At 43.4% G+C, this 23156-nt stretch overlaps 2 protein-coding genes across 4 annotated transcripts in view; one reads left to right on the top strand and one right to left on the bottom strand.

The window, feature by feature from the left end:
* LOC135523014 (chloride channel protein 1-like) overlaps positions 1–16770 on the top strand; it is a 31513-nt gene extending 14743 nt beyond the window's left edge. The window contains exons 11-23 of the mRNA XM_064949743.1: positions 703–787; positions 1418–1573; positions 1730–1799; positions 1940–2050; positions 2919–3132; positions 3285–3418; positions 4218–4372; positions 4539–4632; positions 4990–5069; positions 5664–5708; positions 5894–5998; positions 6121–6207; positions 15520–16770. Of these exons, the coding sequence (XP_064805815.1) occupies positions 703–787; positions 1418–1573; positions 1730–1799; positions 1940–2050; positions 2919–3132; positions 3285–3418; positions 4218–4372; positions 4539–4632; positions 4990–5069; positions 5664–5708; positions 5894–5998; positions 6121–6207; positions 15520–16068 (1885 nt within the window). The 3' untranslated portion in view covers positions 16069–16770. The remainder of the gene's footprint in view (positions 1–702; positions 788–1417; positions 1574–1729; positions 1800–1939; positions 2051–2918; positions 3133–3284; positions 3419–4217; positions 4373–4538; positions 4633–4989; positions 5070–5663; positions 5709–5893; positions 5999–6120; positions 6208–15519) is intronic.
* A 509-nt stretch (positions 16771–17279) lies between these two features.
* Positions 17280–23156, bottom strand: part of LOC135521911 (uncharacterized) — a 51217-nt gene continuing 45340 nt past the window's right edge. For all 3 annotated transcript variants that reach the window (XM_064947720.1, XM_064947719.1, XM_064947718.1), the window contains one exon: positions 17280–21605. In XM_064947720.1, the coding sequence (XP_064803792.1) occupies positions 21366–21605 (240 nt within the window). In that variant the 3' untranslated portion in view covers positions 17280–21365. The remainder of the gene's footprint in view (positions 21606–23156) is intronic.

A 23156-nucleotide genomic window follows, 5' to 3' on the forward strand; every position in this document is an offset into this window, starting at 1 on the left:
ACACAGTACACACACACAGTACACACACAGTACATACACACAGTGTACACACAGTACACCCACAGTACATACACACAGTACACACACATATTGCACACACACAGTACACACACACACACAGTACACACACACTGTTACACTCACTCAAATGTCTTCACAATTGTAATGCTTAGCAGACACTATTACCCAGGTCCCTGACACTTTCCACATTCCATTCCAGATGAGTTTCATTTGGGTAGCCTCTTCTTCCAAAGTAATCTGTTACACAACATTGACCCAGACAAGCAGGGCTTAACAGCCAGCCATTCACCCAGTTAGACACATTCACTTAGCCATTGACTCACCAGTCAAGGTACATTGAGCTCCCACATTAGGAGTGAAAGAGCAGTAGAGGTGTCCTGCCATGAGCTCAACAGCCTGACAGCCAGACAATGAACTGGGAGGAGATTACTGACAATTTACATTATTACCCTAAAATGCTTCACATTTAAGTAATGGCATTGTGGTTTGTTTTAACGATTGAGTATCCCAGTTGTTCAATAATATTGTGTGTGTGTGTGTGTGTGTGTGTGTGTGTGTGTGTGTGTGTGTGTGTGTGTGTGTGTGTGTGTGTGTGTGTGTGTGTGTGTGTGTGTGTGTGTCCATCTTTGTATTTTGTATTTGTGCGCATGCGTGTGTGTTTGTGCGATTGTGTGTGTTCAGTCGGTTGATCTACCCAGGTGCAGTGACGTTTGTCATCGCCACCCTGACCTTTCCTCCTGGATTCGGCCAGTTCATGGCTGGAGAGGTTAGAGAGCATTATTGAGCTTATTAGAGTTTATGTTCATGACTTATAGAATAACCTTTTATAAATCCATGTATTGCCCACAGGCAACAAGCAACCCTGTTAACTATGTTTTTAGTGTGGTTTTAAGCTGATACGGATAAATACATCTTTCAACACCACTGTATAGCCGCTCATGCAGAGATGAAAAACCCAGAACCACTGTCATAGCCTAGAACCACTGTGATTATTATTTGACCCTGCTGGTCATCTATGAACTTTGAACATCTTGAAGAACGATCTAGACTAAATGGCCATGTACTCTTTTAATCTCCACCTGGCACAGCCAGAAGAGGACTGGTCACCCCTCTCTAGGTTTCTTCCTATGTTCCTACCTTTCTAGGGAGTTTTTCCTAGCCACCGTGCTTCTACATCTGCATTGTGTGCTCTTTGGGTTTTAGGCTGAGTTTCTGTATAAGCAATTTGTGACATCTGCTCTCTCCCCTCTCTCTTTCTATCTCTCTCTCTGTCTCTCTCTCTGTCTCTCTCTCCCTCTCTCTCTCTCTCTGTCTCTCTCGCTCTGTCTCTCTCTCTCTGTCTCTGTCTGTCTCTCTCTCTCTCTCTCTCTCTCTCTCTCTCTCTCTCTCTGTTCAGCTGATGCCTAGAGAATGTATTAACTCTCTGTTTGATAACTTCACCTGGACCAAACTGTCTGCCACCGCCCTTCCCCCTGGACTGGGGCGCTCCTCAGCCTGGCTGCACCCCGACGTCAGCGTCTTCCTCATCCTCCTCCTCTTCTTCGTCATGAAGGTACGTCCTCCCTCCATCATGGAATAAAACACATGACCTTTTCTTCTTCTCAACCGCATTCTCTGAAAGTTTACCTTTTCATTGTTTCTCTATTAGATTCTATAAAGGATTTGTATTAGGTCTCTCTGTCATTCACATACCTTCTCAATGTTCTAGTTCTGGATGTCTGCTGTTTCCACGACGATGCCCATCCCGTCTGGTGCCTTCATGCCAGTGTTCATACTGGGTAAGAGGCTGAGATCAGACCTGGGAATCTAAACATGATGTATCAGATATCAGGCTTAAAATATGCTATAAACCTGTCCTAAAGCACAACTGAGTACTCTCTCTCCTGTCTCTCCCCTTTCTCTCTCTCCTCTCCCCCAGGGGCAGCATTTGGGCGTCTGGTAGGGGAGATCATGGCCACTCTCTTCCCAAACGGTATCCTGTTTGATGGGATAGTTTATCGCATCCTCCCCGGGGGCTATGCTGTCATTGGTGAGTCTCCTCTGAAGTCTCATCTTGTCTTGCTGCTGTTGCAGGGCAGCCCAGCCCCAGAAGTGGCTCTTCTTATCAGCTGTATGCAAGAATTTGCTATGTGTTGTCTTCGGAATTCAGCATTCTATGTGTTAGTCTTGCCAACTCCCTTTGTCACACCTCTGAGAGGTTACATCATGTAGGTCTAACATCTGATTGGAGGTTAACTTTACAGTAATACTATTGGTCAACAACTCAGATGTTCATTAAAGGTTCATTGGTCTTGTTCTTATTTGTTCCTTACCTGCTGTTGTGAGATACTTTCTTTCTCTCTCTCTCCACCCTGTGAACTTTTGGGGCAGGGCCATTCAGGCTATGGTTTCTCTCTCTCTCTCTGACCATGCTTGGAATAATGCCTTGTAATGCTTGTTAATGCTTTGTAACTGAAGCTGTGTGCCTTGTATGTGAATCCATTCATTTTTACAAAGTAATTAAATACACATATATTTAGAATCCATTCTCAGACATTTCCTCATTGCCTATTACTGTAACTCAACCATAGTCTCTTGCATATTGTTAATTCTCTTTATGAAGTAGGGTGTAAATTACTTAGTGTTAATGCGAGTCGCATGTGATGTATTTATAATATACATTTCCAAATGACTGCTCACTACCCTGTCATACACAATGTCATTTAACACCATCTCTCCTTCCCTTTCTGCCTTGTTGTGACTCCTGATCTCTTGTTCCCTCCCTCTATACTCTCTCTCTTCCTCTCTCCCTTCCTCTCCCCTTCCCATACCTCCCTCCCTTCCTCTTTCCTTCCCCTACCTCCCTCCTTTCCTCTCTACTTCCCCTCCCTTTCTCTCTCCCGCCCTCCTTATCCCAGGTGCCGCGGCCCTGACCGGGGCAGTAACCCACACAGTGTCCACGGCTGTGATCTGTTTTGAGCTGACAGGCCAGATCTCCCACATCCTGCCCATGATGGTGGCGGTGATCCTGGCCAACATGGTGGCCCAGGGCCTGCAGCCCTCCCTCTACGACTCCATCATCCAGGTCAAGAAACTGCCATACCTCCCCGAGCTCAGCCTCGGACACATCAGGTACTGGAACGGTCACCATTATGGCTCTAATAAGTGTTTATGCAGAGAACTGTATGCCATTGTGGCTCAAACAGTTCTAGTGTACATGCAACCTTGTGTGCTATTATGAGTCAAGCAGGCACAGTTCACATATATCCTCTCTCCTCCCTCAGTAAGTACAACATCTTTGTGGAGGACATGATGGTGCGGAAGGTGAAATTCCTGTCCTCCCAGTCCACCTATCGGGAGCTGGGCTATCTGCTAGACTCCACCTCCCTCAAAACCATCCCTCTGGTCGACTCCAAAGGTGAGACATGTTATAGAATGTTTGATGCCATGCACCGTAGATGACACTTGTCTCTCTCTCTCTCTCTCTCTCACTCTCACTCTCACTCTCACTCTCTTTCTCTCTCTCACTCTCTTTCTCTCTCTCTCTCTTTCTCTCTCTCTCTCTCTCTCTCTCTCTCTCTCTCTCTCTCTCTTTTCGCTCTCTCTCTCTCTCTCTTTCGCTCTCTCTCTCTCTTTCGCTCTCTCTCTCTTTCGCTCTCTCTCTCTCTCTCTCTCTCTCTTTCTCTCTCTTTCTCTCTCTCTCTCTCTTACTCTCTATCTCTCTCTCTCTTTCACTCTCTCTCTCTCTTTCGCTCTCTCTCTCTCTCTCTCTCTCTTTCGCTCTCTCTCTCTCTCAATTCAATTCAATTCAAGGGGCTTTATTGGCATGGGAAACATGTGTTAACATTGCCAAAGCAAGTGAGGTAGATAATATCCAAAAGTTAAATAAACAATAAAAATTAACAGTAAACATTGCACATACAGAAGTTTCAAAACAATAATATATATATAACAGGGTTGTAACAATGTACAAATAGTTAAAGTAGTTAAAGTCTCTCTCTCTCTACTCTCTCTCTCTCTCTCTCTCTCTCTACTCTCTCTCCCTCTCTCTCTCTACTCTCTCTCTCTCTCTCTCTCTCTCTCTTTACTCTCTCTCTCTCTACTCTTTACTCTCTCTCTCTCTCTACTCTCTCTCTCTCAACTCGCTACTCTCTTTCTCTCTCTACTCTCTCTCTCTCTACTCTCTTTCTCTCCCTGTTCCCCCTGTCTTTCCTCAGAGTCTATGATCCTATTAGGGTCTATCGAGAGGACAGAGCTGCAAGCCATCTCTGATTGGTGGCTTTCGGCCGAGAGGCGTGTCTTTGAGAGGGGTCAGGGGTCACCGGGCCAGGGCTGGGAGTCCTTCACTTTCGTAGACGAGGAAGGAGGAGAGGTGACAGGATGGATGGATGGATAGATGGAATGATTGAACGATAGCATCATATTTTTTACACGGATTAAATATCAGTATACTTATAATGCCTTTATAAACACATTTATAATGCATTATAATTATCCACAACATCATATAATACTTGGTTATGAACTTGGTCCTTTAGTCTGTTCTCCAGACCTCTCCAGTACAAGATGAACAGAATAGGCCACTCCCATCCCCCAAACCACAGGAGTCCTCCACCAATCACACCGGCTCAGGTGACATGACACACACAAAATGTCATAGAATTGTATTTTGTAACTAGTGCGTCCATGTTTGTATTTGTATTTATTTAGGATCCACATTAGCTGCTGCCAAGGCAAACAAATATTACATTACATTTCATAACACTTTTCATAACACATTAAGTGTGTTCCCTTAGGCCACTACTCTACAATCAGATACTGTATCTACAATAAGCAATCAATACAGCAGAATCAGTGTTAGACCTGCTGTTCCATCGATTGCTCATGGAGTTTGTTTACAACAATTAACCAGCACCTTCTGTAGAAAAGTGTTGGAGTGAGAATGTTTACAAGATTTACTCACTTCTAAATGTCTGTCCTGTCTTTCAGAGAAGCGTTCCCTCCAGTCTGTGAGGGGAATATTTCAGCGCCTCTTCTCCTCTTCCTCAACCAGCCAGGCTGAAGCTCAGGTATCATTCCATATCAAGATAGAGGTTGGCTGTAACCACTGATACAGGGTCGGATATGTTAGAAGATGTTTTTCATTCCCATAATGGTTGAGGTTTGAATTGGGGCTAGGGCAACCTGATCCTGGATCTGTGCTTAAGGCTAACATTAACCTCAAGCTTTCCTCTGGTAGCTAATTTCCTCTGGTAGCTCAAAGAGGAGCAATATCACATTCTGTCCAGTAGGGGACACACGCTCACGACAATGGCATGACCTTGCTTTAATGTATGATATGATATGTAATGAGCAGGTTTGTCATTCTGTGTGATGGAGAAATAGCACCACAAGGGGGCATCTGATCTGACACTTTGTAAACCTGGAGGGAGAAAATAACTAAAATCTCTAAACCAACACCCCCCTCTGTCTCACACTCCCTCTTTTCTTTCTCTCTCTTTCCTCCTCTCTTCCGCTCTCTCTCTTTCTCTCTCTCACTCTCTTTCTCGCTCTCTCTTTCTCCCTCTCACTCTCTCGCTCTCTTTCTCTCACTCTCTTTCTCTCTCTCTCTCTCTCTCTCTCTCTCTCTCTCTCTCTCTCTCTCTCTCTCTTCCTCTCTCCAGGAATCCACCCCACCTCCACTCACCGACACCATGTCCTCAGAGGAGGTAATGTGTCTCACTGACCCTGATCAACCTTTAACCCCTAACCCCTGATCCCTGACCTCTACTCCCTGACCTGGGCACTCTATGTAGCTCTAAAAGTATTCCACGAATAGAATCAAACATCATAAATGATTATTCTCTATTTATATTGTCAATCACCCTCTCTGCTCTCTGATTGGCTAATGCAGATCAAAGCCTGGGAAGAAGAAGAGTTGGATAAGCCAATCAGTATGGAGGAGATACGGATTGATCCCTCCCCCTTTCAGCTGGTGGAGAGAACCTCCCTTCACAAGGTATCAACTGTAGCTAGCACCTTGTGCTCTTATGTAGCCACTTTAAGCCATTATAAACACTACATGCTGTAGGATATTGACATATATGCCTCCCTCTCTCTCTCTCTCTCTCTCTCTGACAGACCCACACTTTGTTCTCCTTGCTGGGTCTCAGTCATGCCTATGTTACCAGCATTGGAAAACTGGTGGGAGTCGTAGCACTGAAGGAGGTGAGATCACACATCACACAAGCTCTCTCTCTCGCTCCCTTTCTCTCTTTCTCTCTGTCTGTATGCCGAGTCTTCCTTTTCTGCAGTGTAGAAGCATCAGCCACACAGCTTGTCCATTTGTTCTGCCTCTCTGTCATCGTTCTCTGATGATGATCTCACAGTGTCACAGTAATTACATTGGCAAGATTAGCAAATTTAGGAATGCCATACCAAAAGCAAACTCTGAACCTACACAATCACCCACAAACACACAGTGAAACCCAGGCTACCTAAGTATGATTCTCAATCAGAGACAACTAATGACACCTGCCTCTGATTGAGAACCATACTAGGCCGAAACATAGAAATACCCAAATCATAGAAAAACAAACATAGACTGCCCACCGCAACTCATGCCCTGACCATACTAAATAATAAAAAAACAAAGGAAATAAAAGGTCAGAACGTGACAGTACCACCCCCCACCCCCCCCAAAGGTGCGGATTCCGGCTGCAAAACCTTAACCTTATAGGGGAGGGTCTGGGTGGGCGTCTGTCCGCGGTGGCGGCTCTGGCGCTGGGCGCGGACCCCACTTCACCATCGTCTTAGTCCTCCTTCTTGTTCGCTTCCGTGGCCTCCTAACCACGGCACTGGCGCCCCCTGGCTGACTGGCGGCACTGGCGGCCCCTGGCTGACTGGCGGCACTGGTGGCTCCTGGCTGACTGGCGGCACTGGCGGCGCTGGGCAGACTGGCGGCGCTGGGCAGACGGGTGGCTCAGGCGGTGCTGGGCAGACGGGTGGCTCAGGCGGCGCTGGGCAGACGGGTAGCTCAGATGGCGCTGGGCAGACTGGCGACTCTGATGGCGCTGGACTGAGTAGCTCTGGCGCCTCTGGAATGAGGGGCTCTAGCGCCTCTGGACTGAGGGGCGGGAGCTCTGGCAGCGCCGAACAGGCGGGAGACTCCGGCAGCGCTGGAGAGGAGGAAGGCTCTAGCAGCGCTGAACAGGCGGGAGACTCCGGCAGCGCTGGAAAGGAAGGCTCTGGCAGCACTGGAGAGGCGAGGCGCACTGTAGGCCTGATGCGTGGTGCTGGCACTGGTGGTACTGGGCCGAGGACACGCACAGGAAGCCTGGTGCGGGGAGCTGCCACCGGAGGGCTGGGGTGTGGAGGTGGTACCGGATAGACCGGACCGTGCAGGCGCACTGGAGCTCTTGAGCACCGAGTCACACCCTGACCATATCAGGCCAAACCCAGAAACAGACAAACTAGACACCCAACATAGAATGACCACTCAGATCACACCCTGACCAAACAAAACATAGAAACATACAAAGCAAACTATGGTCAGGGTGTGACAATTTCTGCATAAATTGGTCATAATTTTGTCTGATCTTCATCTAGGTCACCACAATAGACAAACACAGTCTGCTTAAACTAATAACACATAAACAACTATATGTTTTCATGTCTTTATTGAACACACAGTGTAAACATTCACAGAGCATGGTGGGAAAAGTATGTGAACCCTTGGATTTAATAACTGGTTGACCCTCCTTTGGCAGCAATAACCTCATGACTGGGCCACTCCAGAAGGTATATTTTCTTCTGTTGAAGCCATTCTGTTGTTGATTTAAAATCAAATCAAATTTTATTGGTCACATACACATGGTTAGCAGATATTAATGCGAGTGTTGCGAAATGCTTGTGCTTCTAGTTCCGACCATGCAGTAATAAATAACAAGTATCTAACAATTTCACAACAATTTCCTTATACACACAAGTGTAAAGGAATGAATAGAATATGTACATATAAATATATGGATGAGTGATGGCTAATGGCATAGGCAAGATGCAGTAGATGGTATAGAGTACAGTATATACATATGAGATGAGTAATGTAGGGTATGTAAACATTATATAAAGTGGCATTGTTTAAAGTGACTAGAGATACATTTATTACATCCAATTTTTAATTATTAAGTGGCTAGAGATTTGAGTCAGTATGTTGGCAGCAGCCACTCAATGTTAGTGATGGCTGTTTAACAGTCTGATGGCTTCGATTGTGCATCTGTAAAAGTTTGAAAGTGTTTTTGGTGACAAGCCAAATTTCATCAGCCTTGTGTGGTTGAAGAGTCTCTGTTGCGCCTTTTTCACCACGCTCTCTGTGTGGGTGGACCATTTCAGTTTGTCCGTGATATGTACGCCGAGGAACTTAAAATTGTCCACCTTCTCTACTACTGTCCTGTTGATGTGGATAGGGGGGTGCTTCCTCTGCTGTTTCCTGAAGTCCACGATCATCTCCTTTGTTTTGTTGACATTGAGTGTGAGGTTATTTTCCTGACACCACAATCCGAGGGCCCTCACCTCCTCCCTGTGGGCCGTCTCGTCGTTGTTGGAAATCAAGCCTACCACTGTAGTGTCATCTGCAAACCTGATGATTGAGTTGGAGGCGTGCATGGCCACGCAGTCGTGGGTGAACAGGGAGTACAGGAGTGGGCTGAGAACGCACCCTTGTGGGGCCCCAGTGTTGAGGATCAGCGGGGTTGAGATGTTGTTTCCTACCCTCACCACCTGGGGGCGGCCCTTCAGAATGTCCAGGACCCAGGGTCTCGAGCTTAACTTGTTGACGCTACCGATCCCGGTAGCGGGATAATTGTCATCAGCAACCGCTGAATAGCATAGCGCCACAGTCAAATAATATTACAAAAAAATATTCATATTCATGAAATCACAAGTGCAATATAGGAAAACACAGTTTAGCCTTTTGTTAATCCACCTGTCGTCTAAGATTTAGAAATTATGCTTTACAGCGAAAGCGATCCAAGCGTTTATGTAAGTTTATCGATAGCATAGCATAGCATTATGTACACTAAGCATTAAGTAGCTAGGTCACGAAAAGCAGATAAGTTTACCTTTGATGATCTTCGGATGTTTTCACTCACGAGACTCCCAGTTACCCAACAAATGTTCCTTTGTTCCATAAAGATTATTTTTATACCCAAAATACCGACGTTTGTTTGTCGCGTTATGTTCAGAAATCCACAGGAAAGAGCGGTCACGACAACGCAGAGGTATATTCCAAATAATATCCATGATGTCCACAGAAACATGTCAAACGTTTTTTATAATCAATCTTCATGTTGTTTTTAAAATATATATTTGATAATATATCAAACGAGTGTGTAGGTTTTTCAGTAACAGCGGGAGGAACAATGGCGGCTTTACTCAGTTGCGCACAAACTCACTCTGAGAGCCCACACCTATCCACTTACGCAATGTGATCCTTCACGCTCATTTTTCAAAATAAAAGCCTGAAACTATGTATAAATACTGTTGACACTTTAGGGAAGCCATGGAAAAAGGAATCTGGTTGATATCCCTTTAAATTATGGATAGACATGCATAGGAACAGAGAGGTTTCAAAATAAGAGGCACTTCCTGATTTGATTTTCCTCAGGCTTTCGCCTGCAATATCAGTTATGTTATACTCACAGACAATATTTTTACAGTTTTGGAAACTTTAGAGGGTTTTCTATCCCAATCGGACAATTATATGCATATTCTAGTTTCTGGGGCTGAGAAATAGGCAGTTTCAAATGGGTACGTTTTTTAGCCAAAAACAAAAATACTGCCCCCTACACGCAAAAGGTTAATGACGAGTTTGGAGGGTGCTATGGTATTAAATGCTGAGCTGTAGTTGATGAACAGCATTCTTACATAGGTATTCCTCTTGAATTAGGACAGTGTGCAGTGTGATTGCGATTGTGTCGTCTGTGGACCTATTGGGGCGGTAAGCAAATTGGAGTGGGTCTAGGGTGTCAGAGTGGAGGTGATATGATCCTTGACTAGTTTCTCAAAGAACTTCATGATGACGGAAGTGAGTGCTATGGGGCGATAGTTGTTTAGCTCAGTTACCTTAGCTTTCTTGGGAACAGGAACAATGGTGGCCCTCATGAAGCATGTGGGAACAGCAGAATGGGATAGGGATTGATTGAATATGTCCGTAAACACACCAGCCAGCTGGTCTACGCATGCTCTGAGGACATGGCTATGGATGCCATCTGGGCCGGCACCCTTGTGAGGGTTAATACGTTTAAATGTTTTACTCACGTTGGCTGCGGTGAAGGAGAGCCTGCAGGTTTTGGTAGCGGGTCGTGTCGGTGGCACTGTATTGTCCTGAAAGCGAGCAAAGAAGCTGTTTAGTTTGTCTGGGAGCAAGACATCGGGGTCCGCGATGGGGCTGGTTTTCTTTTTGTAGTCCGTGATTGACTGTAGACCCTGCCACATAACTCTCGTGTCTGAGCCGTTGAATTGTGACTCTACTTTGTCTCTGTACTGACGCTTAGATTGTTTGATTGCCTTGCGGAGGGAATAGCTACACTGTTTGTTTTCGGTCATGTTTCCGGTCGCCTTGCCCTGATTAAAAGCAGTGGTTCACGCTTTCAGTTTTGAGCGAATGCTGCCATCAATCTACGGTTTCAGATTGTTTTCAGATTAGCCTTGTTAAAATCCCCAGCTACAATAAATGCATCCTCGGTATATGTGGTTTCCAGTTTACATAGAGTCCAATGAAGTTCTTTCAGGGCCAATGAGGTGTCTGATTGGGGGGGATATACACGACTGTGATTATAATCAAAGAAAATTAGATAATGCAGTTGGCATTTGATTGTAAGGAATTCTAGGTCAGGTGAACAAAAGGACTTGAGGTCCTGTATGTTGTAATGATCATACCACGACTCGTTAATCAAAAAGCATACACCGACCTCCCTTCTTCTTACCAGAGAGATGTTTGTTTCTGTCGGCGCAATGTGTGAAGAAACCAGGTGGCTGTACCGACTCTGATAACGTATCCCGAGTGAGCCATGTTTCCGTAAAGCAGAGAATGTTGCAATCTATGATGTCTCTCTGGAAGATCAACCCTTGCTTTGATTTCATCTACCTTGTTGTCAAGAGACTGGACATTGGCAAGTAGTATATTCGGGAGCAGTGGGCGATGTGCCCGTCTACGGAGCCTGACCAGAAGACCATTGTTTTGGGTCGCCTGCTGGGATCCGATCCATTGTCCTGGATTGTGGATCAAACAGATGATCCGCTTCGGGAAAGTCGTATTCCTGGTCATAATGTTGGTAAGTTGACGTTGCTCTTCTATCCAATAGTTCCTCCCAGCTGTATGTAATAAGACTTAACATTTCCTGGGGCAACAGTGTAAGAAATAATACATAAAAAAACTAAATACTGCATAGTCTCCTAAGAACGGAAAGCGAGGCGGCCATCTCTGTTGGCGCCGGATGTTTACTTCTGTGTTTTGGGTCATTGTCCTGTTGCATCACCCAACTTCTGTGAGCTTCAATTGGCGGACAGATAGCCTAACATTCTCCTGCAAAATGTCTTGATAAACTTGGAAATTCATGTTTCCATCGATGATAGCAAGCTGTCCAGGCCCTTGTGCAGCAAAGCAGCCCCAAACGATGCTGTTCCCTCCACCATACTTTACAGTTGGGCTGATGTTTTGATGTTGGTTTGCTGTGCTTTTTTCTCTCCACACATAGTCTTGTGTGTTCCTTCCAAACAACTCAACTGTAATTTCATCTGTCCACAGAATATTTTGCCAGTAGCACTGTGTGCACTTTGGCAAACTTCAGACTTGCAGCAATGTTTTTTTACAGTAGTGGCTTCTTCCATGGTGTCCTCCCATGAACACCATTCTTGTTTAGTGTTTTACGTATTGTAGACTCATCAACAAAGATGTTAGCATGTTCCAGAGATTTCTGAATGTCTTTAACTGACGCTCTAGGATTCTCATTGAGCATTCTGTGCTGTGCTCTTGCAGTCATCTTTGCAGGACGGCCACTCCTAGGGAGAGTAGCAACAGTGCTGAATTTTCTCAATTTATATTCAGTTTGTCTTACAGTGGACTGATGAACATCAATGCTTTTAGAGATAATTTTGTAACCGTTTCCAGCTTTATGCAAGTCAATATTTCTTAATCTTAGGTCTTCTGAGAACTCTTTTGTTCAAGGCATGGTTCACATCAGGCAATGCTTCTTGTGAATAGCAAACTCCAATTTTGTGAGTGTTTTTATAGGCAAGGCAGCTCTAACCAACATCTCCAATCTCGTCTCTTTGATTGGACTCCAGCTTAGCTGACTCCTGACTCCAATTAGCTTTTGGAGAAGTCATTAGCCTAGGGGTTCACATACTTTTACCAACCTACACTGTGAATGTTTAAATGATGTATTCAATATAGACAAGTGTTGGTAAAATTATAATTAAATGACTGAACAAATCATTTTAAATGGAACTGTAACTAAGTAAAACTTATACTCTGTTTTATTATATCTGATTAACAATGTTAGTTCATAAGAAGGGATTGTGTGACACGGACAAGGAGTAATTAAAGTTAATGAACACCATTCCAACTAGGAAGAAACAACTGGGTTGGGGACTGTGTAAACACATAAGGTCGTTAACCTAGCGTTGAACCTACAGAAACTTACCTCTGGGGTTTTTAGATAAGACAGTGAGTGCATTCCTAGGTTTTCTGTTAATTAGAACTGTCAGCTCAGTGGTGATTGATAATGTTGAGGGGTCAAAAGTTACCTGCGAGTGTGTTAGTAAGATAGAATGAACTTTTCACCTCACTTTGTCCCGGTCGAGAGGAGGGGATTCTGTTAAATCAATGAAATGACGTCATGATCTGTATATAAACTGTTGTTTGTGGTTAAGTGGTAGCGCGCTCCGAGAATAAATTCTGTTACCTATTATTGAAAGACTGGTCTGCGTCTATTTTATGCAAACAAGAATATTATAAATTCTCATAAAATAGATTAAGGGTTTTCAATTGATGAAAGCACATTGGCATAGTTAAATTACAGTAACAACAAGAAAAATACAATAATTTGTGTGTTATTTAAGCACAATATGTTTGTCTATTGCTGTGACTGAGATGAAGATCAGATCATATTTAATGACCAATTTATGCAGAAATCCAGGTAATTCCAAAGGGTTCACATACTTTTTCTTCCCACTGTATATCATGGATCGAGAGTTACAGCGCCGTGAAAAAGTATTTGCCCCCTTTCTGATTTTCTATATTTTGCATTTTTTTTAATACTGAATGTTATCAGATCTTCAACCAAAACCTAATATTAGATCAAGGGAACCTGTTACAAATAACAAAAAATGGATACTTCTTATTATGGCTGGCGAAAAACTAACACTGCATTCCACAGTAAGAACCTCATACCAATGGTCAGCATGGTAGTGGTAGTGTGATGGTTTGGGGATGATTTTCTGCCTCAGGACCTGGACAACTTGCCTTAATAGAAGGAACCATGAATTCTGCTCTGTATCAGAGAATTCTACTGGAGAATGTCAGGCCATCCGTCTGTGAGCTGAAGCTGAAGCGCAGCTGGGTCATGCAGCAAGACAATGATCCAAAACACACAATCAAGTCTACATGACAATGGCTGAAAAGCAACACATTTGAAGTTTTGAAATGGCCTAGTCAAAGTCCAGACGTAATCCTAATTGAGATGCATGGAAGAGTGGGCCAAAATTCCTCCACAGCGGCGTGAGAGACTGATAACAACTACAAGAAGGGTCTGGTTATAGTCATCAGCTAAAGGTGGCACAACCAGTTATAGAGTGTAAGGGGGCATTTACTTTTCACACAGGGCCGTTTGGTGTTGCATAACTTCTATATAAAATAAATGAAATAATTATGTAATTGTTGTGTTATTTGTTCACTCGGGTTCCTTTTGATCTAATATTAGGTTTTGGTTGAAGATCGGATAACATTCAGTATCAAAAATATACAAAAGTAGAGAAAAGGGGGCAAATCCTTTTTCATGGCACTGTACCTGTCTAAGAGAAAACAGAGGTTGTTCTTTAATGGAAGCCTCTCTACAATAATCCTGGTAGAGTAAGGCATTCCCCAAGGCAGCTGTCTAGGCTCCTTACTTTTTTCCATCTTTACTAATGACCTGCCACTGTCTCTGAGTAAAGCCTGTGTATCTATGTATGCGAATGACTCAACATTAAACATGTCAACTACCACAGCAAGTGAACTCACTGCAACTCTTAACAAAGAGCAGCAGTCAGTTTTAAAATGGGTGGCAAGAAATAAGCTCGTCCTAAACATTTCAAAAACTAAAAGCATTGTATTTGGTACAAATCATTCACTAAACCCTAAACCTCAACTAAATATTTAAATGAATAATGTGGAAATTGAGAAAGTTGAGGAGACTAAACTGCTTGGAGTAACCCTGGATTGTAAACTGTCATGGTCAAAACATATGGATGCAACGTTAGCTAAGATCTGCTTTCTTGACATCGCTATCAACAAAAAAAGTCTTACAGGCCCTAGTTTTGTCACACCTGGACTAATGCCCAGTCATATGGACAAGTGCCACAAAGAAGAACATATGCAAATTAAATTTGGCCCAGAACAGAGCAGCACGGCTGGCCCTTAAATGTACATGGAGAGCTGACATCATTAACATGCATGTCAATCTCTCCTGGTTCAATGTAGAGGAGAGTTTGACTGCATCACTGCTTGTCTTTGTGAGAGGTATTGACGTGTTGAAAGCACTGAGCTGTCTGTTCAAACAACGAGCACACAGCTCAGACACCCATGCATAACCCACAAGCCATGCCACCAGGGGTCTCTTCACAGTCCCCAAGTCCAGAACAGACTCTGGGAAACACACAATACTACATAAGGAACAACGTGGACTATGAAGAGACACACATACGCATATGCACACACACACGCTGACACACACACAGTTTACACATATGTACATTGTAAAATTATACATTTTGAATTGTAGATATGTAGTGGTGTAGTAATGTGTTGTATGATGTACTGTCACATTTTTAGGTGATGTAATTGCACTAATCTTGTTTGGACCTCAGGAAGAGTAGCTGCTGCCTTGGCAAGAACAAATGAGGATCATAATAAATACACATACAAATACATGGAGCCTGTTCAGTTGGCTGTTGCTTTGCTGTTCTGTTGTACTCGAATAGTGAGTCACACTATTACACCATCAACGGTGTTTGTCTCTGACTTATCACAGCGTCACAGTAAACCTGTATTAACATGCTTTGCTTGTGTTATGACATGCTATGTTAAACCACTTCTATTCACTCTCTTTCTCTTCCTCTCTCACCCTCCATCTCAATCTCTATTTCCCTCCCCTCTTTCTTTCTTTCTCTCTCTCCCCTTCTCCCTTCTCTCTCCCTCCATTTTCTCTTCTCCCCCTCTATATTTATCTCTCCCCTTTAATCTCTCCTTCTCTATCTCTCCCTCTCTCTTACCTTTCACAGTTGCAGAAGGCCATCGAGGGCTCCACCCGTAGTGGGGTAAGATTGCGCCCCCCTCTGGCCAGTTTCAGAGATGCCAACCGTAAAGCGAAGAAGCACGCGGCTCCCCCCTCCACACCCTCCTCCCCCACCAGGGAGAGGGAGCTGTGGGGTGAGGGGGGGAAGAGGGAGGGAGGGGGTAGTAGGAAGGAGGGGAGCGATGGGTTTAAATGGGAGGTTAAGGAAGAAAAGGGGGAGGGAGATGGAGGAATGAAGGAGGGAGAGGTGTTAAGGTTGAAGGATGAGGTGGTTGGGACAGAGGGAGAGGGTGACATGGATGAGGCTAAGGAGGAACCCAGGGGGAACGCGGGAGAAGCAGGTGCCTCCAGTGCAGGGGCAGAGTGTGATACCTCCACCCCCAACAGCCGAGGGACAGACTGTCCCCCTCAGGAGCCTTCCTCCCCCACCTCACCACACTCCTCCTCCACTCGTATCTTCATTGTGTCATCCCTTCCTACCGTGCTGGAGACAGATGGAGAGAGGGAGAGCGAAGATTCTGAAGAGCCAATTTAGATGGCGACAGGGAATTCTGTGGATTCTGTTTCTTAAATGAAGACTTTCTCCTCTCTGGCCTCACTCCACTTACCTCATTCAGTGAGCGTTTCAAGTAGAGCGTAACAAGGAGCATCCTGGGTATTGGAGTTCTGTGCAGGCTCATTCGAGGCTCTGCAGATGTTCAGCTTACAGAGAGCAGGAAGAACAGGTGCACACAGTGCTTCTGGGACTTGTAGTTCTGGAATTTCTGGTAGCTAATAATACTTTTTGTAAGATGGTAGTCTCTTTCCTGATCTCAGCAGTTTTTTAAGGATTTTTTTCTACTCAAGACAAACTTCTTTTTCACTATTTCAGTTTCTCAGGTTTCTCTCCGTGTCTTTAAAACTACAAAAATGGACAGATGTTTTAAGTTCTTCATCTGTGCATATCATTGTTGGTCTCCTTGTCCCGGTATTGTTGAATGTATGAATGTGTTTGTAGCTACATGGTAGTGTATGTCTGTATCACTGAACTCCATGTATCTTTTTGACACTGTATATGACAGCAATTAAGTGTTTGATAATGAAATCACATCATTAATCATGACTCAATGTCTGTTAATGGACTGATTTATATTTGATCAAATCGATTGAACGTTTACTGATTAATGAATATACAGGCTTTAAATTATTACTGTTACCACTGTAAAGCAAATATTGAAATTGTTCATACTGATGCCTATCTACTATTCTTATGGAATACAATAAATATTTAAACGTTTTCAGTAACATTTCATTGGACTTGGAGCATGGCAATAACAGCTTTCTGCTGTTTCTGTGGTTGTCATGTTTGGCATGGCCTTGACAAAGAAGTTAAACAAGTAACAGATCTGGCTACCAGGCTGGGGCCCTTTATCAGTACATAAAACATCTATCCATCCTTCCTTTAAGTAATCCCAGATGTCTACCAGCAAGTTTTCTACACTACCATACATGAAGGAAGGCAGGAAGAATGGATGCACTGTTATGTATTCAGGATGAAAGACACCTAGAATGTGTGTTTGGGGTTGACAGGGAGGGAATGGAAACATGATATAAGAACTGCGTCACAAAGCCCCAGCAGGCTTTGCATCTCCGTGTTCGCTGACCATAAAGAAAAGCACGCTTTCGGTGACGTTCCCCATCCTCACAATATAAAAAACAATGTCCCTTCTCACTGTTCAAAGACGTCCACACACATACACATCAGGATTCTCTTTGTGTGTTTATTTGCTCTTTCTCCACCGTTTTTCTTTTATTTGGATAGAGGGGAGGAGGGGAGGAGGGGAGAAGAACGAGAATGGAGTAGAGGAGAAAGGGATGGAAGAGGGTGTTCGCTCGTGCAGGGGAAAGAGAGAGGGGGAGGAAGAGAGAAAGATATAGGTTTACGGCCGAGGAGGGAGGGGAGACCACGTGGAAGAACCATCCTGTCACAACCTTCCCATTAGCATGCATAGGTACGGGCTTTAATATACTGGTCTTGCCAGTTTACATTGATCATCTCAAATTAAAACATTCAATCAACCCAATTGTATACAAGTGTATTTACCTCAGGTTTCTGTGCCACACAGTTCCAACTGACTACATCATTTTTTTTAAATGTCTGTTTGCCTCAAATTTGGTCAATCTGTCAGATTTTTTACACAATGTTTTCAGGCAGTGATTCTTCCAACAAGAAAACAGACAACTACATGGACAGACAGACTCAGACAAACAGAGACACAAATATACAGAACAGGTACAAAGAGAGAGCAAGGGCTAGAAAGGCAAAAAGTTACATATTGAAAGATGGCAGTAGAATCATATATAACAAGAAATCAACTGGAAATCAATCAGTCAATCAATCAACAAAGACAATCGATAAACAGGAACATCCAAGGAAATACATTTGGCTTCTTGTTATTAGTTTATTAATTCATTACGTTCTTAATCGTCAAAAGAATCCATTAAATAGCTTCGTTGAAGTAGTATCATTCTCTGGGTCCATGTTGGTGCTTTCAAAGAAGCAGAACGATCTCTCTGGGGTCAAAGGTCTATCACTACAGAAAGTCCCAAGGACAACACACAGAACAATACTGCTTCAAAAAGACTTACCTACAATTAATAATAAACTATGTACAGGCTGTCATGTTATTCCTCGCCCCAAATAATCATGAAATAAATAAATGAATAAGTGTGGTTGGGTAAAGACATCCTGTAGGTTGTAGCTCTCAGAGCCAGTCTGAGACAGACAGGTGAAGGCTAATGCATAACACAAACTGAAGAACACCACAAGGTTGCAGCTCACCAGAACCATCTGTTAGAAGTAGGGGCGCTGAGTCTATCCTGGTCAGGTGACGTGGTCAGGATAGACTCCTAGCCTTGGTTAGTTCTAACACCAATATGCATCCTGCCTTGCAGACATGTCATACGTGTCATGACAGCTGATGGACACTTATGACTAGTAGCCTGAAGGAAGTTGTGTGGTTGAGGTTGCGTTGTCATTGCCTGGGTGATCATGGCAGCTGTGACATGAATCTTCATGACTGGTTATGACTATATAAATGACATCATTGTGTGTTTCATGATGGACAGCTTCAGGGAAGAGGTGGGTAACCTTAACCCTAGCCCTTGTCCTGGAGGGATGCAGTCAGTGTGTGCAGGGTTTTGTTCCAGCCCAGCTTTAACACAACTGATTACAATTAATTGTGGCCACATTGTAGCCCTCCAGAAGTTTTCACTGTCTGTTTGTCCGATCAGAGAGAGCCCCAACCAACAGGAAACTGCTCTGCATCAACCACACATATTCTGTCTTATACTGGAGGACGTGTCAATCATTCAGTAGAAAAATAAACATTGTCCCAATATTGCATAAATAATCAATCAATAAATGAATGAATTCAAGTCATTAAACCTTTTATCGATCTCAATTTTTTTTTTCACACAATCATCAGAGTGAAAGGAGAAGGTTGTTCTCCATCAAATAATAGTAATATTAATAATAATATTAAAAATAATAATATTAATAAGAATACTACTACTAATAATAACTGCTATTGTTGTTGTTTTTATTAGTGACACATGCACAGATACTCCAGACCAGTATCTCCAAAATTCCACTATTCTATCATATCTCTGGACTTCACCACCAATCCTCCATTGGGATACACACTTTCCTCTTCAGGAAATACACACGCTAACTCAAACGTCACACTCGACTCAGGCAGAGTTCTGCTCCATCGCTGTAGTCACCATGAGCAGGAAGATACCGGTTCTGTTCGGTTCTAGTGTTTGGTTCTAGTATTCAGTTCTATTCCCTGATTGACTTCAATGTTCTCCTTAAACCCAGTCAAATTAGGTCCTTTGCATTATTTTAAAGCAATTTTCCGATATCCGATATTTTAACGTTCACACTATTTACAATGTTGACATTCCACTATCCTTTTCCTTTTACTTGTGTGGTGATAGAAACAAATCTAAACGCAATACGCTTAATTTGGGAGCTCAGGAAGATTCCCAAAGGAAAGAGCTGGGACTGAGACGTGTAGAAAATAAAGAAACTGTTGCAGTGGGGACTGTGAGAGATGGTGTATATCCTCTCTCATTAGTATTTACATCTATATGACAGTAGTGGCCACAAGCCGTTTAGGAGACCTGTGTTTGGCTCCTCACTAATTAGTTACAATTTTGAAGATGTGTTTTTGCCCTTCTAAGAATCAGCACCCAATTCAAACAGCTCAAACCTACGCCTTTCAGAGAAACATTTGCTCCTCAACTTTTCTCCACAAAGAAAAGCTTGGTATTGTCCCCAAGAGCTGACATCAAAACAACAATCTGGGTCAAAACAGAAGCACATCTCAATCTAAATCCTCTTTCTGTTGGTACCAAAACACTTCAGAGCACTCCCTCTTCCTCCAGCCATCTCTAGTTTGGAACCTGGAACAACAGCTCAGAATCCATCTCGTCTAGTGGTTCTGTTTTGGTTCTTGGTGATGCTAAGAGCTCTTTCTGAACAGTAATCAAAGACATTGACGTGTGACAGAGTCCAAAGGCAGCCTCTGATCTGTTGGATGGCATCAGTGCAAAGGGATTCACCGCTACAGCTCTGTCTCTTCACCATTCACTCCATGACACGGACCTATCAGTCATGATGCACAGTCAAGCAGACTACAAGGAGCTCCATGCCCCTGAGTCTTCTCTGGCCCAGCACCAGCCGTGTCCTAGGTTCAGTGCAAAGTCTATACAGTTCAATATAGGACAGGTACTCCATAGTATTCTGAAGAAACATACGGAAAGACAGAGTAGGAAACATACTATCTTACTGTACAGTACATTCCTTTAACTGTGCAGTGCTGTGTGTGTGGCTGACAGGCCTGCAGCCTTTATGTGCCTTGGACATCTGGAGACACAGCAACATAGTAACGTTGTTGTCTTTCTAACTGTGTTAGGAGGGTTCAAGTAGATTTCACTGTAGTGGTTATGTTGCAGAGAGCCAATTTGGATTTAAATCATTTTGGGGGATAATTGAATAGGTGTAATTTTTAGGGGGTTATGATGAACTCAACCTACTAAAGTTGCTCTGTATTCGTGCAGTTAGTTCTATAAGTGTTGTGGACGCTAGATGTGAATGACATAAGAGGAGAGGGTATAACATGTGAGTGTTTCTATTCTTCAAGTTATGGGGTTGACATTATTCTATATGATGTGTTGAGTGTAAGCTGTAAACAGAGTAGTTCTCCCATTGAGAGATAGTGTTGTAAAAACAGTGATTTTGATATATATTCTTTTATCATTCACTTATACATAGATTTTTTGTGTTGTCATGATTGTTTTCTTTGTTAGAAAATCATTGTTGTCATGATAACGTTTTATTACTATAGATTTAATGATCATTATCATATTTGACGCTGGACTGGATAAAGTCGTTTGTTTAAAAAGCATGCATGTTTCAATTCCCTCCTCCTCCGTTTCCTCTTCCTGATACAAATGTCTCAATCTCAGCTGCTCCTCTTCTTTTTATCATCCTCTCATACCTCCTATTTCTCGCTCAGTATTTTCTCCCTCCCTCTATTCATCCCTCCCTCCTCCTTCTCTCTGGGAATGTAAGGCTTCCAAAAAAAAGTTGTCCGTTGGACCAGCTGTTGTCACTGCGTGACTCTTCCTCCTCTGCTCTTCAGTGGTCACAAGAGTTTATATTCCATCAAAAATGTGTTTGATACCTGAAAAGGAACAGATTTATTGATAAATATTTCATTATTAGGATCAGTCATTCCTGACGCTGAGGGTCAGTCTGTCACGACTCTCAGGGCAATCTGTCGATCAGTTGGTTGCCATGGCAGCAACAGCAGACCCTTGCTTCTCTTCCTTCTCCTCCAGAATCTGGATGCCTCCACAGCTGACATCAGAGGCCTTCCGCTCTGTGATTTGCTGTGCTGGTTGCCCTGGACTACTGCGCCCCGGACTACGTTGCCCAGGACTACTGCCCCCGGAGGTGACGGCTTCATCTCTCTGTGTTAGAGTGGCAGACTCCGGCTCCATGCAGAGTGTCACCTCCTCGTCCTGTTCAGGGGACAGAGCAGGGGCTTGGTCAGGGGATGACACTTACACAACATTCAGGGAGAAACTTTTTGAATATAACAGATACTGCATGGTTCTCTGACCATGGAGAGGAAAAGTTTGGACACACCTACTCATTCAATGGTTTTTCTTTATTTTTTACTATTTTCTACATTGTAGAATAATAGTGAAGACATTAAAACTATGAAATAACACATATGGAGTCACGCAGTAACCAAAAATGTGTAGATGGATTTTAGATTTTAGATTCTTCAAAGTAGCCACCCTTTGCCTTGATGACAGCTTTGCACACTCTTGGCATTCTCTCAACCAGCTTCACCTTGAATGCTTTTTCAACAGTCTTGAAAGAGTTCCCAGATATGCTGAGCACTTGTTGGCTGTTTTTCCTTCACTCTGTGGTCCAACTCATCCCAAACCATCTCAATTGGGTTGAGGTCTGGTGATTGTGGAGGCCAGCTCATCTCCATAACTCTCATTTTTGGTCAAATAGCCCTTACACAGCCTGGAAATGTGTTGGGTCATTGTCCTGTTGAAAAACAAATGATAGTCCCACTAAGCGTGAACCAGATGGGATGGCGTATCGCTGCAGAATGCTGTGGTATGCTGGTTACGTGTGCCTTGAATTCTAAATAAATCACTGACAGTGCTACCAGCAAAGCACCCCCACACCATCACACCTCTGCCTCCATGCATCACGGTGGGAACCACACATGCAGAGATCATCCGTTCAACTACAATGCGTCTCACAAAGACACGGTTGGAACATGGTTGGAACCAAAAATCTCAAATTTGGACTCATCAGACCAAAAGGACAGATTTCCACTGGTCTAATGTTCATTGCTCGGGTTTCTTGGCCGAAGCAAGTCTCTTCTTATTATTGGTGTCCTTTTTTTTATTGCAACAATTCGACCATGAAGCCTGATTCATGCAGTCTCCTCTGAACAGTTGATGTTGAGATGTGTCTGTTACTTGAACTCTGTGAAGCATTGATTTGGGATGCAATTTCTGATGCTGGTAACTCTAATGAACTTATCCTCTGCAGCAGAGGTAACTCTCGGTCTTCCTTTCCTGTGGAGGTCCTCATGAGAGCCAGTTTCATCATAAAGCTTGATGGTTTTTGCGGCGGCACTTGATGAAACTTTCAAATTTCCGGATTGACTGACCATATTTAAAGGAATGATTGACTGTCATTTCTTTTTTGCTTATTTGAGCTTTTCTCTCCATAATATGGACTTGGTCTTTTACCAGATAGGGCTATCTTCTGTTTACCCACCCTACCTTGTCACAACACAACTGATTGGCTCAAATGCATTAAGAAGGAAAGAATTTCCACAAATTAACTTTTAACAAGGCACACCTGCATTCCAGGTGACTACCTCATGAAGCTTGTTGAGAGAATGCCAAGAGTGTGCAAAGCTATCAACAAGGCAAAAGGTGGCTACTTTGAAGAATCTGAAATATAAAATATACTTTTATTTCTTTAACAGGTTTTTGGTTACTACATGATTCCATATGTGTTATTTCATAATTTTG

Source organism: Oncorhynchus masou, chromosome 30 (assembly GCF_036934945.1).
Source record: "Oncorhynchus masou masou isolate Uvic2021 chromosome 30, UVic_Omas_1.1, whole genome shotgun sequence".
NCBI lineage: Eukaryota > Metazoa > Chordata > Actinopteri > Salmoniformes > Salmonidae > Oncorhynchus > Oncorhynchus masou.